This window comes from Podarcis muralis, chromosome 3, assembly GCF_964188315.1.
Source record: "Podarcis muralis chromosome 3, rPodMur119.hap1.1, whole genome shotgun sequence".
NCBI lineage: Eukaryota > Metazoa > Chordata > Lepidosauria > Squamata > Lacertidae > Podarcis > Podarcis muralis.
In genome coordinates, this window is record NC_135657.1 from 58,150,421 (window position 1) to 58,165,792 (window position 15,372).

The window sequence follows — 15,372 nt, forward strand, 5'->3', positions numbered from 1 at the left end:
GTATGCTCATTCACAACACTCTAAACCCAGGTTTATTTTAACATCCAAATGCATCCACTGTGACTTCCTCAATGAATCACATTTGCATTCGTTTCTTCAAATGTAAGTTGAGCAGTCGCTTATCCCAGGTGTGGAACAGCAAGATCAAGGATAGTGTCATTTCTGTAATCCTTAAACAAATAGTGTTTCACTTGGAGATGCTTTGTTTCCCTAAAACTAATAAAAAGCAGTTCTACAGATGAGACTTGCTTTTCTTTCTAAGAAGCAAAATAACTTTAAGGCAAGAATATGTCAGTTTTTAACATGTAGCTCCTCAAGGAAGATCTTAGGAAATAATTCACTACAATAGGCCTTTCTCTTTTAAGCCTCATTTTGCGGTGTTAACATATGAAGAAAGGGGGGAAGTACTCATGTCATTAAAGAGATATGCTCACCTAATTGCACTGTTTCCACAGTTTCAAATATTCCTCATTTATTTTTCATTGTTAAATCTAGCTACTGATTTGTCTCTCGCTGTCTTAAATGCTACAAAAAATAAGTAAACAGAGTAACAGAAAATACTTAAACAATTGTTTATATTTAAAAATCAGTTTTGAAGTTATCTAAGATGACTGCAGTGTGTCAAAATTTACCTGGGGAAAAGCTGCTGGTCTTGTATTCACAAGGAAGTGTGTGTTTCTCAGGCATGTCATTTTATCACACAAGATGTGGCACATGTATTTATGGGCCTATTTTCTGTCCTACACCTAGATGCGCTCCAATTCACCTTGGTGGTTGGATGTGATCCAGTCAGCAATACAATATGCTATTGATGAGGAGCTTGTTCAACGGGTGCAAAATGATCTTACTAGCAACTACAAACAACAAACTAATAAACTCTCTATGGCAGACAAGTAAGTCAGCAGCTACAAAGTAATGTTCCTTATCATAGTTCTCAAGTTTTACTCAGTTTGTGACAGCTCATACACCATGCCCCAGGCACTGCTTGCTTGCAAACATCTGGGCTATCATTTAACATTTGAAAATGCTTCAAATGATGTATCCAAATACAGCATTGGTTTTCAAAAATGTAAGTCTTCTGTTCCCTTTTATGTTGATTTAAATCTTAGTTGTGCATTAGGTGTATTTTTATGTTTGAGATAATAGTCTATGGATTCATTCATCTCTTTAGCAATTATTTTTGCTCTGGAGCGTAACATTTAAAAAAAAATATTACATCATTTCGCTCTTAAAGCACCATTTTCTAGGAATAAGTAGAATTGTATGTATATTTTAAAATATCAGCTTGGTCACTGGCAATTGTTTTCCCACTTTGGGAGTGTCAGATTGCTTAAAAGTATATATTGGTGTATGTTCTACATTGACTTGCCTTTTCAGAAAACTGCATTTGTCTTGTATAGGCACATTACCTCACTTATAGAGATCGCTCTGCATTCTGCCAAAAGTCAAAAGCAGAAATGGTTTGCAAGCTGTTAGCCACATAGCCAGTTCTGATTGTTCCCCTGATAAAAAATTGAAGTAAGGTTTGCATCCTCATGCCATTCAGCCAGAAGAAGTTGCATACAGTATTTGGGCCGTGAGTCAATCCAGTGATTTCAAAATAAAGTTTTGACTTTTCCTGTTTTTGCTAGATTCCGTGACTGCAGAGGCCTTCAGTACCTGCTCACAACTCAAATGGAAGAAGTGAAGAAATTCCAGAAACGTGTGAGAGAGGCTGTGAAAAAACTGGAGGGCCCTCCTTCCAAAGAGGTTATCGAGGCTGCCACTATCTGCCATCTGCGTCCTGTGAGGTTGCCCCTAAACAAGTAGGTGTGAAAACACCTAGACCTCTGTCACTGAGATTCCACTTAGCATTTCTTCTAATAATGAGACACATATCCCTCAACTGAAGTGAAGCAATCAAGTGTGTGCATGGATCCTGTTGAGTTTTTAAAAACCTAAATATATTTTTCTGATTCTCATGTTATATTTCTTATTAGGCATCTCAGTGGGGTTAGTTTCCAAATCTTTTTATTAATTGAAAGAATACTGATACCAAACTTTGGAAAATTTAATTGTTTATTGATCTTCTAAATCTTTCTCTTTGTAATATCTTGTATTCCAGCTGTGTCTTCTGTAAGGCCGATGAATTGTTCACAGAATATGAGTCAAAGCTCTTCTCCCATACGTAAGTGATTTTCTCCCTTTTTGTGCACTTGTGATGAAAGCAAACTTATTTCATTGATCAGAAAGCAGTTTCTGCTGTGACCTTCTATATCCTTTCTGGATAGAAACAAGGTTCCTTCTCTTTGAGAGCTGCTCCACCTCTTGGGAGTGTGAAACTCAGGTGAATTATGTTCTCTTTCACTGTGTTTTTGTAAGGAGAATTGGTATAAGTTTTAAAATAAGGTCACTATATCAAGCACTGTAGCGTTTGTTTGCCTGTTATCTTTGATTTTATTAAGATTCAGACGGACTTCAGATATGATGACTACTCTAATTCTTCTACATTATTTAAGTGTAAAGGGACAGATGGCAATCTTTGAAGAAATGATAGAAGATGAAGACGGTCTGGTTGATGACCGCTTACCTACCACAAGCAGAGGTCTCTGGGCAGCAAGTGAAACTGAGCGCTCTTTGAAAGCTATACTGTCTTTTGCCAAAGCTCATCGAATAGATGCCAAGGCAATTGAAGAGGGCAGCATCTTCTTGGAACTTTTTGAAGCATGGAAAAAGGAATATAAGGTACAACAGCAAGAAGAAATCATGGTGAAAAGTTCAGAACATAAGGAGCATTTTGAGTTGGTTGGTTGATAGGCATATAGGCAACTAATGCGTAACAGTCATAGTGATTGATTTATTTGTAAACCTCCTTTCCACAAAAACGTGCTTAAAGCTGCTTACAAGGATTATAATGACAAGAGTCATAAAACAGCAATATATAATGGTGGCGCTGTAGTCTAAACCACTGAGCCTCTTGGGCTGGCTGATCAGAAGGTTGGCGGTTCGAATCTGTGTGACAGGGTGAGCTCCCATTGGTCTGTCCTAGCTTCTCCTAACCTAGCAGTTCCAAAGCATACCATCCAGGGGTCCTTTACCTTTTACCTAACAGGTAATCATTTCATACAATGATAATTCATTCAATAAAGAATAAGGATGGTAATAATACATAGCACATACAACCACAACATTTTATATGTGTGATCAGTATGTATATTCTTATCGCTGTGTTCGGCAATTGTCACAGGCCACCATGACCCCTTGCATTTCATAATATTTTGACTTCACTGTTCACAGTTGTTTTCTTTTGGGTGGGTGGAGATGCACATAATGTAAATGGTCTCAGTGGGCAAATATGTAACCAAATATGTTGGGTAACATATACTCAAAAGGTTCTGCTCTGATTAATGAAAGGGTATGCCACAATAAAATGGTTAATGTGCCACAGAGCTCTTTGTTATAGATGTTCCCAAAGCAGTTTTCTCTAAACTAAAGGGCTCATTTTGAAATGCCATTCCCAGCTCTTCATTGCTCATGTCTCATCCCTTAAGTGCAGGATGGAGGCTTTGTCATACAGGCAGTCAAATTACTGGGGCTAATCAGCCATTTGTGACATTAATGTCCTTCTAGTGTTGCAAGTGGGGAACAAATTGTCTCTTCGCATACGGTTGCTTTGAGGACACATATGGAGACCTGTTACCAGTGACAGAAAAGGCTGTGCATTTGTATCTTCCATCTGTCCAGTACTAGTAAAGTTTCAATTGGCTATGAAGTCTTTGCTGTACTGTACCTGGTAACTTTACCAAGGCCTCATGTTCTGTGATGCATGGTAGCAGCATTTAAAAACTGAAAATTGATTCCTGTGAAGGCATTTTAAAGTTAATATAGTTCTTTCTTCCTCAAACTATAGCTGTTGGTTAAGAGAATGAATTGTAAACTAGGAAGCTGTAGGTTAAATCTCATTTTAGACAGAAATTACCGCTAGTAGTCTTTAGGCAAGAGGTAGTGTCTCAGCATTGGATCCATAGCTGCAATTTGGGGATGATAATAATACAGGCTTACTTTCCTAGGTCATTGTAATGATATATACATAATATATGTGCTAAGAGTACTGTACCTTTAAAATATTGACTTATATTTTCTCTAGTTTTGCTGTGTTTCAAGTTATTTTGTGAAAGCAGGCTTTTTATTCTGTCTTTGGACCCTTTAAAAGCAATAACAACCAGGAATTGTGCATACTGAAGTGTGCTTAGATTTGCGAAAATAGCTGGTTTTCCCACTCATAGCTAACACAGAATTTCTAGTTTACTGTAACTTTCTTCTGCGTACCTGTGTGGGTGGGTATGCATATGTTTTGCACTACAAAGTACAGTAATTTTACAGTGCAAAGCTATAATTTTCCATTAGATTTTTTTTCTGTTGGTGTTATTTTGAAATCCTGAGTGCTGGGACACAGAATTATTTGTTAACCACAGCCTACTGTGCTGCTGCTGATTATCTTTTTATCTTCCCTTCAGCTGCTTCATGAATATTGGATGGTCCTCCGAGATCACGTGTCTGCCATTGATGAGCTTGCCATGGCTACAGAACGGTTTAGAGTGCGTCATCCGGAAGAGCCAAAACCCAACCACCCTGTTCTTCACATAATTGAGCCGCATGAGGTGACAAAATTCATTGTATCTGAAAAACAGTAGTGCTGATTAAGCCACCATTTGGGACTGCTGCTTGCCACTAAACAGGACTTTAAAACCTCAGTCCTGCGGTTTGTTGAATGTTCTTTTTGTAGCATCTCTTCATTGTTTTGGGACTAGATATAACTTGCACACCAGGATTATGTGTTTATTGTATTATATCTAGAGACTGCCTTAATGATCACTGAATGGTTCCATTTCTTTTCTAGGTAGAACAAAATCGAGTGAAACTCCTGAACGACAAAGCAGTTGCCAAATCACAGCTTCAGAAGAAACTGGGCCAGCTCCTCTACCTCACTAATTTGGAAAAGGTAAGGTTGACTTGCACCATTTCCAAATTACATTCATGTGGAACCCTCTATTACCTTGTAGATATGGTTTTCTCTTTAATCTTCCCTCGTATTGTTTGAATATCTAAAAGAAAGAACGTGGGAACAGGGATTCCTACTTTGCATTGGCATTATCCTCAAAGAGATTCTTGGAGCCGAGACAAGAAAAGCTGTGCTGAGGTTCTGCAGATTTTACCTCATTCCTTCAAGTATGTCCAGTATGGATTTAAAGGGTACAGGATAGACTCAAAACTATGACTCCTTAAACAGCTGTAGATACCTATTGCAAGATGTTTGTATAGCTATGTCAAGAAGCAGGATACCTTCCAGACTGTGCTTCATAGCTCTAAATAATACAGTGGACCCTCCAGATACGAACTTAATTCGTTCTGGGTGTCCGTTCGCACCCTGAAAATTAATTAAGTAGATGCGCCATTTCTGTGCACACACATGGCGCAAATGAGCGCTTCTGCGCATGTGTGCGTGGCAAAACCTGGAAGTACACACTTCTGGGTTTGCTGCGTTCACAACCCGAAAGTTATGTTACCCGAAGGTAACACAACCCAAGGGTCCACTGTATACAAGTTGCTAACCTTCACATAATTGGGACTTTCTGCTAATTTGAATCACTGCAAACTGCTCTAATTAAACAAAAGGAAAAATCTCATTCTTCCTTAAATGCCAGCTTTGTAACTTTTAGATCATAGTTATGAGAACTATGCATGAATTCATTCTCTCCCTCTCTTATATACATGATATACATGAACTTACCATACTACATAGCTAGCTAATTCTCAGGGAAGTTTGAAATACTGAAGCAGTCTATTGCCTAAATGATAAAAAAGACAGAAGTCCCACTGGGCTTGTACAAGCTCTCAGACACACCTAAAATTGTCTAGATTGTATTTTAAAATCATGACTCAGAATTAGCCCCCCCCCCCCCCCCCCGGTTTCCCCTTGGAAGTTTTAATAAAGTTTTCCATGGAGTTGTTTGCATTCATCAACCATAGTGCTTTAAACAATTCTTTTTAAACAATGTATCTCATAGAAATCCTAAAGCGGATCACTGAATCTCAGACAGCATTTTCTCTCTTAGTTTTGTAACTCCTGAAAAATACTGGTTTGAATCCAAATATGCCCTTCTGGTTACAGAAGGGCTGTTGACCGAGAGAGAGAGAGAGAGAGAGAGAGAGAGAGAGAGAGAGAGAGAGAGAGAGAGAGCATAGCATGAGAAAGTAACCCCAATTCAGAAAAGATTATTCTTTTTGCACAAGTTTATTAATGGAGTTTGTATGCCACAGCTTGTATTGTATGTTTCTCATACTGTAATAATGTAATCCCAAGTAAATTGTGTTACTGCATTGTAAGATGTCTTCCACAAGCTTGCACAAGAACACTTGGATAGCACTAACACACACATGAGTCTTTTAATCCAAGCTATTGCTTTTATTTTTCCAGGTATTGATTTATTTTTAACATACTTACAAACAGGTCCTATATAATGAATTGCCAAACTTACCACGCTTTAAATTTGTTCCAGCTTCAAATCATTTGTAAGATTACTTTAAGTATTAATTTACTTTTACTCCCTCACCCAAAATGTTTTTCTTTAATACTTCCATAGTCTCAGGATAAAACAACTGGAGGAGTAAATCCAGAGCCATGTCCAATTTGTGCACGGCAACTGGGAAAACAGGTAAGACATTCACCTATGGATTTTTCTGTAGAGGATCTTAAGATTTCATATTTTTAAAGCTAGTGCCAACCAAACTTCCCTGGGGAGAGCATCCCACAAACAGAACCACCACAGAAAAGGCCCGTTCTTGTGTTGCCACTCTCTGGACCTCTTTCTGAAGACACCCCTGAAGGGCCCTTGATATTGATAAGTCCAGATTGGTTTAAGTTGTGTTTTTATGCTCCATTTGTAATTATATCCATTTCACTAACTCCTTGTTTTTTACCTTTCTTTTGACTTTATAATCAAAAGCTCCTTGTGTTGTCTTCCTCTCTCTGTGTTGATAGATGATAGATAGATAGATAGATGTAGATACAGATACAGATACAGTCGTACCTTGGTTGTCAAACTTAATCCATTCCGGGAGTCCATTTGACTCCCAGAATGGTTTGAAAACCAAGGCGCGGCTTCCGATTGGCTGCAGGAGCTTCCTGCACTCAATTGGAAGCCGCGGAAGCTGTGTTGGATGTTTGCCTTCCAAAAAACGTTCACAGTCCGGGTGAACACTCATTTCCAGGTTTGTGGCGTTCGGGAGCTGATTTGTTCGGGAGCCAAGCCATTCAACAGCCAAAGTACAACTGTATATAGATTTATAGAGATAGATGGATGGATAGATAGATGATAGATAGATAGATAGATAGATAGATAGATAGATAGATAGATAGGAGAGATTTTTCTGATTACTCCAGAGATCAGTTTACAGTATGGGATAGCAACATCACTACTGGCTTCTTCCCTGATTCATGCCTTTAGTATCCTTAAGCAATGTGTACATATTAATTGCAACCAGCATTGTAGATGGATTTCTTCATAGAACTTAAATTCGAATATTTAAAAATTACAATTTTCTACTTAGTTCTAATGTATTGTCATGTTTGTATATGAACTCCAACATCACATGTCTTTGCACTTACTTGCTGTTATTTCTCCCTCTAGTGGGCAGTGTTGACATGTGGACATTGCTTCTGCAATGAGTGTATAGCTATTATTATAGAACAGTACAGTGTTGGCACCCGCAGAAGTTCAATCAAGTGTGCCATCTGCAGACAAACAACATCACATAAAGAAATCTCCTATGTCTTCACTGCAGAGGCAGCAAACCAAGAAGATGATATACCTGTGAAGGTAAACTGTCATACAGATGGGCACTTTTTATATTGATACAAGTTTCTAATCATCCTGTAAGAGTATTTCCATTTTTCTTACTTGGAAGAAAGTTTAGATGCCATGCTGACTGGCAACAAACCTAGATTTTTAGGAGGGAAACCAAATGACTGATTTTTAATGTTTTAGTATGTTTATGTTTGAACTGAATTTTCTGTAAACCACCCAAGGACTTCAAACATTCAACAAATGTTCTGAATAAATAAATGGCAGCAGTCTGTTTAAAAAACCCCCACACCTTTTAATCACTGAGATTTTATTTATGGGCAGTTGGAACTTGCTGGTAGTTGAATTTGATTTTGTGAAGTTTATAGTTCTTTAGATAGCAAAACATACTGATTAATCTGTTGATATTTATAGTGCCAAGCCCCAAATACCCTCCAACCATCAACCAGCCATTGGGCTGATCGGATTTCAATATACACACCCAATGCCTACACCAAAACCTTCTTACATCTGTAGTCATTAAAAGTTGTGGCCTCATTTAATCCCAATACTGCTGTCCTGTGTCTTATTTTGTGTTACTTTACGTGTGCCCACTCCACTCGCACCTTGTGCTCCAGTGCACCTCAGTCCGCAACTAATTACTTTTAATTTTTTAAAAAATCACATTGAGGAACTTCTATTTGAATAACATTTTTGTGAAATGCTTACAATATTTATACATAACTTTTAAAAATAGGAAATTTATGGAAATCATTTATGGCAAATTTCACTGTATATATTTCTGTAAACAAATATATCAACACACAGTGTTACTGAATGACTTGAATCAGATGTGAACTATATAAAGGAAACATAATCTTCAATTTCTTCTTTTTCAAAGGGAAGTCACTCCACCAAAGTGGAAGCTGTGGTCAGGACTCTAAAGAAAATCCAATTCAAAGATCCAGGAGCCAAATCCCTAGTTTTCTCAACGGTATATCTAAAAGTTTTAAAAATTAAAACGTACATTATTCAAAAGGTGGTATATAGCTAGATTGTTTATTTCATACATTTTGTTTACTGCTCGATTGTAAATGCACACACACACCTCAAAGCTGTTTGGATTGGGTGATGGTGTAGTTAATGAAGATAATTTTAAGTTAAGATGAAATTAGGATACATGGGAAGTGTATCTTCTAGTTTTCTTCCCACCTATTTTAGATGCTGGGTGCTCTGATAAGTACCATCTTGTTTGTAATATGGAAATATCTTCCCTTTATATTTTATAGTGGCAAGATGTGCTCGATATCATTGCAAAAGCGCTATATGATAATAGCATGGAGTTTGCTCAAATCAATGGAATTAACAAATTTCAGGTATGTTTCTTCAACTGCTCACTGATTGTAATTTAATCCTTTGCTTTGTCTTGAGAGTAACATTATGAGGATTTCAGAGGACAGACGTCTGCTGGAATATATTGGGACAGGATTCACCTAACAAGTCCCATTAGCAGAAGCCCTGCTCAAGGGTTTCTGCTTGCACAACAGAGCTTCCTCCTGTGCATCCCTATGCCCCCAAAATTTGGGGGGGGGGGCAAGCAAATTCCCAGGTCTAGGAGGTAGGGAGAAAAGGGGAGATTGTTCCATCTGGCAAGCTGAAATTGTTCCATCTGGCAAGCTGAAATGCTTGTGCTGAATGAATGATCAGAAGACTGTGACATTGTATTTGAGCTGATAGCACCTAGCACTTGCTTGGCACAGAAATAAAAAGAATTAAACTGTCAGAGAGCTAGGCTAATTTTAGAGCTACTATAAAGATAATGCCTACTCCCTGTTAATTGCAGCTAAGCTAGTCAAAATAACTCAGGAATGTGCATGTAACCCCCCCCCCTTGTGTCTGGACCAAGCTCCATCTGAAAAGCCCCCCTCATGCCCACCTAGCACATTTTATCTCTGAGGTCATCAGAAAGAAAGGAGGCAGCAGCAGGCAACCCTCTATCATGCCTGAATACATCTGCAGCTGTACTTCATGCCCAGGCACCCTTCCCGCATACCTGTGCTCAGGTATAGTGTACACCTGCTCTCTCTGTCTCAACACTCTCACATCACATCTAGCCTAAGACTGTTTATTGTGTTTTAATTATTTACAGTGATTTTAATTAGTCTTGTGTCTGCTTAGGGAGCCAATTTTGGTTTATAACGTGGGATTAAAATGTAATCACCCATTGTTCATGTTCATCGCTGCTGTGACGTTAACAGTGGCTAAGGGTTCCATTTCATGCAAGCTTTGAAACCCCTTCTGACTAGCTTCAGGTCCTTTGCTGCAGTGGTGATGAGCTGCTAAACTGCAGGGAAGTGAGGAGGGGAAATTATTCTTCCAGAGCTGCAAGGGAAGGAATAGTTATAGTCATTGTTAACAGGAGAGAGTTATTGATATATGTGCACCAGCCCTAAGTATTCTCGGGTTGTGTATGATCCATTACCTCTCAGATCCACTCTGTCTTTGTAAAGAATTTAGGATTCAAGTGTCACTAGTCTGTCACACTTTATAGCAACTGAATTCTTTAATATACAGGGAGCTGGTGAAGTTTTGAATATTATTCTTTATTTTGCCTTTCAGGAAAATCTATCTGCATTTAAGTATGATCCCAAGATCAACATATTGTTATTGCCTCTCCATACTGGCTCGAATGGATTGAATATTATTGAGGCAACACATGTCCTCCTAGTCGAACCTATCTTGAATCCAGCACATGAGCTCCAGGCCATTGGCAGAGTGCATCGCATTGGGCAAACTAAGTAAGGATCAAAACTGTTTTGGGCTCATCTAACTGCCACTTAACGCAGTGTATGTATAACCACTCTGAGGTTTTCTACAATTAAGCGGTATATAAATTCTATGAAATAAATTAACTAAATGCAGTGTTAGGATTTCACATAGCGTACGACAATAAATTGAGAGTAAGTGGCAGGTCAGTAGAAACAGGAAGTACCAGCAGAACCAACCACTTGCCAATAACCTGATCTCATAATGACATTGGCTGGTCAACACCTGTCAAAATTTCTGTAGCCAGTATTGTCCTAAAGCTACATTATAATTCTAGCATTTTCTGAAACATAAGTGGTTTATAATACACATCACATGCTTGTTGTTGGAGCTATTATAGAGTAAACAATAAAGACTATTAAGGCTGTAATCCTAAACTCCCTTTCTAGGGAGTAAGCCCATTGAACACAGTGATCTACTGAGTAAACTTGTAAGGGATATCCCTGTAGGTGTAACAGCTTGTGCTGAATAGTCTTTTCTTTCTCCCCCAAAAAAATTCAGGCCCACAATTGTTCATAGATTCTTAATCAAAGCAACAATTGAAGAAAGAATGCAGACAATGCTGAAAACTGTAGAAAGGAGGTAAGTAAAGCCTGTCTATACAACATTTCATTTTTCAAATATGTATTCAGATTTGCAAGGGCAGCTACCCCAGACATAGAAACTGAAATCCTAGACACTTACTGCTATGTAAGTAAGTCCTAGTGAACTCAGTAGGACTTACTTCTGAGTAGATATGCATGGTGTTAGAAGCCAGGAAAAAAGTTAACAAAAATGTATTATGGTGCAAGAAGGGGAGGCATTATGTGATATTTCTGCAGTCACAAATGATTACAAATTTCTACACAGTACTCACAAATGCAACAAGTGGGCTTGTTGCCCAAAGAATATTGCTTTCCCCAAGCAAAATAAAGCCCTTTGAAGTATTGTGGAAATCAAACCCCTACAGCAGAAGAGTTCCCCTAAGGATCAAACATTTAAATCCTAGGCAGTGAGTAACTGCATGCACACTTAGATATAAACTGATCCTATGGTAATGGTTCTCTGGTTTGTCCTTCTGATTTGTATGTATTTCCAGATCTTTCATGTATATAGAAAGCCCTAGAATCAAAACTAGTGATGTGGTTTGCCCTCACATACATTCAAACTTTACTCCTCATTGGCATTATTTTCAGGCTACTGGAACTGAAGAGCTTGGGGACATTTTTCCAAACAAAATTAAGACAGAGTGAATTTACTTTGAATTTTTGTATTGTCTGATATTCATAGTGAGCCCAGATTGCCAGGTAACATGCAAAGCAGTGTGCACAAAAATCAACGCAGGTTGTTACAGGTGGAGAACTATTTACCTGTTCACCATTCACAAGCACAAATCGGCCTTTTCTGTAAGTCTGCTTTTACGATAATAGAGCACTCGAAGTTGGTTTTTGACCATCTTTTGTAGGTAACATAGCATGTTGATAACAACTCTCATAAGGTTCTTTAAATACACAAAAGCTGTTTCAATAAAAGAATATAAAATTCTTTTGCATATAAAACTTTCACAACTTAATTTTGTCAACCTTGATAATACAAAAATGACTAAAGCAAAACACTGGCTTAGAAAGAAAACCATTCCCAAAGCAGCTTGTCCTTGCAAACCTACTTTTGACTATTTTCTTCAGGTAAATAGATAGCTTGGTCCACCTTGAAAACCCAGTGCTGTGATTTTGAGACTCTCCTTTTCAACCATGATCACTGCAACATAAACCTCTTTAGTAGAGCTGCCTCTTGTATTTAATGAATGTAGATGTGAGCTACATTTCTCATATTTTAAAATGTATTTTTCCCTTCTCCCCTCCGATGTTCCCTCATCCCCCAAAGCCACTCTAGTTCTTCCATGAAGCAGTCGGAGGCCTCTGTGTTAACAGTAGCTGATCTCGCAGACCTTTTCTCAGCAGAAACTGAAGAACTTGAATGAAGCAATGGATTTCATGCTCTTTTGAGACCAGAAGAGGACCATAACCTACTTGTTTTCTAAGCAACACAACACAAATAGCTAACTGTTCAGAGGTTCCTGTAGATGTCACTAAACACCCACTCTTATTAGGCTTCCATGAACTGATAAGTCTTTTTAACAGTTTCCACTAACTTATGCGGTTGTGGATTTCTCCAGCACATTTCTGTTAAGAAGAAAACTTGCACTTTACACAAGCACTGCATTAAGTATAGCTTTGCACTTCCAAAGAACATGAACACCCCAGTCCAGCTTTTGTTTTGTGATTTTTTTTTTAATGTATGACTAGTTGTGCCAGAAAACAGATGGGGATTCACATACCATTGAAAGCAAGGAGTATGGGTAGATAGTATCCATATTCAGATGTACATCTGAGTTATCCCTGACATTCCTAAACTGACATGAGACTTGTTTGCTCAAGGTGTTTGACTAGACATTGAGGAAAGAAAGCTTTGCATGGCAGAAAAGAGTGTGAAAATCATGAAGCAAGTCTTTTGCCTTCATTTTATTCCTAGAATTAATTACTAAAATAAGTTAGTGAGTAAGCAAATCTTTTTTCAGAAAGGGCTTCTAGCGGTGCTGACATATTATCATGCAAGTTCTACCAGTTAATCCTAGCTACTGATTTTTAGACACCACTTTGGCATTTGTAATCATTTTCTAGTTATTTATGCTGTGATATTATGTTATAGAAATCTGAAAATAATTTGCTTGTTTATATTTAAACGTTTGCTGTTAATGTCTGCTCTTCTCTTGATAAATTATGTCTTTTGTATGATCTTTTGTCTTGAAATAATAGCTGAAAACATCTGTTTGATAGATTTTTAAACGTTCTTACATTCTTGTTTAAATTTTGGATTCTTGTATCCTATTAAACTGGTAAAGCTTCCTCTTGTGTAGCTCACTTGATATCTATTAATCAGTTTAGCAGCTTATCAGAATTATATCACAGGGCAAATGTTAATGCTAGCAGATGTGTTTTCAACACTGAAAAATTGTTCAAACACAGATTCAATAAGAGCTTCTTGGAGAAGACAAATACTTGTATGGAATACTCCTGTTAAGAGGGAATTTTTCATAGTATGTCTTCACATAGGTAAAGGTAAAGGTATCCCTGCCCGTACGGGCCAGTCTTGACAGACTCTAGGGTTGTGCGCCCATCTCACTTAAGAGGCCGGGGGCCAGCGCTGTCCGGAGACACTTCCGGGTCACGTGGCCAGCGTGACATCGCTGCTCTGGCAAGCCAGAGCCGCACACGGAACACCGTTTACCTTCCCGCCAGTAAGCGGTCCCTATTTATCTACTTGCACCTGGGGTGCTTTCGAACTGCTAGGTTGGCAGGCGCTGGGACCGAGCAACGGGAGCGCACCCCGCCGCGGGGATTCGAACCGCCGACCTTTCGATCGGCAAGCCCTAGGCGCTGAGGCTTTTACCCACAGCGCCACCCGCGTCCTTATGTCTTCACATGGGAATGCATATTAGAAGTAACATCCTCCTGGCTTGCTTGGGCCATCACTTTCAAGTACACCTCTCAAATGGGTATTTGGCATACTTATCTTCCTGCAGCATCTGAGCTTTCATCAATCACAACTGTCTTTTGGAGTGTGTGTGGGAGGTGTTTGTGTGCCCTTAACCTTTGCTTATCGTTTGCTACCTTGAAGGTCTCTTATTAAGCAGAAAGATGGTTGAAGTGGAACCCACATTTGGAAGGAATAATATTTTTACACAGGGCCCAATTCCAACTTCATTTCCCTGTAAATAGCGCTTAACGTCAGTCCTGGGGAGCAAATACAGCTCTCCAAGTCTCATTGTCTGGCTCTTCAAGGTCTCTCCACACCACACAAGTACATTCTGGCCACACCCCTTGAGTGTTTTTACTTGCTGGTATGCATATCTTTGAGCTGCAGCAGTGCCTTTTGCTTGCCGTGGATGGAGGATAGAAAGAGGTGTGTGAACATGTGTACTGCACAAAGTTAAAATTTGCATGCATTGCTCCACCCACTTTTGCATTTGGCCCCATTCATCACTCATGTCCTTCCCCCCTCCCCAAAGTGATTGTGGTCCTTGAACTAAAAAAGGTTCTCCACCCCTGACCTAACCAAAACCAACATACCATCACAGAATACAGTGGTGCCCCGCAAGACGAATGCCTCGCAAGACGAAAAACCCGCTAGACGAAAGGGTTTTCCGTTTTTCGATGCGCTTCGCAAGACGATTTTCCCTATGGGCTTGCTTCGCAAGACAGAAACGTCTTGTGAGTCTTGCGATTTTTTTCGCTTTCCCCCCCTTTTTCTAATCCGCTAATAGCCTTTTAGCCGCTAAGCCTTTAATAGCCGCTAAGCCGCTAATAGCCTTTTAGCTGCTAAGCGGCTAAGCCTTTAATAGCCGCTAAGCCGCTAATAGTGCTAAGCCGCTAAGCCGCTAATAGGGTTGCTTCGCAAGACGAAAAACCGCTAGACGAAGAGACTCGCGGAACGGATTATTTTCGTCTTGCGAGGCACCACTGTACTGTGATAGCATATGAACCTGCCCTTAAAATTCTTAACATTGGTTCCATGGAACTGGGGTTTGTTAGGAAAGTGGAGCTGAATCATCATTTAGCCACGCCCTTTCTCTAGAAACAGTGTTAGCAGGGATTATTGGGAATGCCCAAAGATTGAGAGCAGGGTCCCAGAACAGACATAATTGAGGTGTGTGCTGTGTTTATCAGCCATACGAGTTTTTTTG

The 15,372-nt window shown here is 39.1% G+C and overlaps 1 protein-coding gene across 5 annotated transcripts in view; it reads left to right on the plus strand.

Annotated features, from left to right (window-relative positions):
- The window catches only part of SHPRH (SNF2 histone linker PHD RING helicase), a 44,845-nt gene extending 31,311 nt beyond the window's left edge, over positions 1-13,534 (plus strand). For 4 of the 5 annotated variants that reach the window (XM_077925917.1, XM_028723607.2, XM_077925919.1 and 1 more), the window contains 13 exons: positions 751-893; positions 1,632-1,805; positions 2,105-2,167; positions 2,499-2,724; positions 4,497-4,640; positions 4,880-4,981; positions 6,624-6,695; positions 7,671-7,859; positions 8,725-8,817; positions 9,113-9,199; positions 10,443-10,621; positions 11,151-11,231; positions 12,513-13,534. In XM_077925917.1, the coding sequence (XP_077782043.1) occupies positions 751-893; positions 1,632-1,805; positions 2,105-2,167; positions 2,499-2,724; positions 4,497-4,640; positions 4,880-4,981; positions 6,624-6,695; positions 7,671-7,859; positions 8,725-8,817; positions 9,113-9,199; positions 10,443-10,621; positions 11,151-11,231; positions 12,513-12,609 (1,650 nt within the window). In that variant the 3' untranslated portion in view covers positions 12,610-13,534. Of the gene's footprint in view, positions 1-750; positions 894-1,631; positions 1,806-2,104; positions 2,168-2,498; positions 2,725-4,496; positions 4,641-4,879; positions 4,982-6,623; positions 6,696-7,670; positions 7,860-8,724; positions 8,818-9,112; positions 9,200-10,442; positions 10,622-11,150; positions 11,232-12,512 lie in introns of those variants that run through there. The other variant, XR_013392224.1, reaches the window with a different exon arrangement.
- The last annotated feature ends 1,838 nt before the right edge of the window (positions 13,535-15,372 follow it).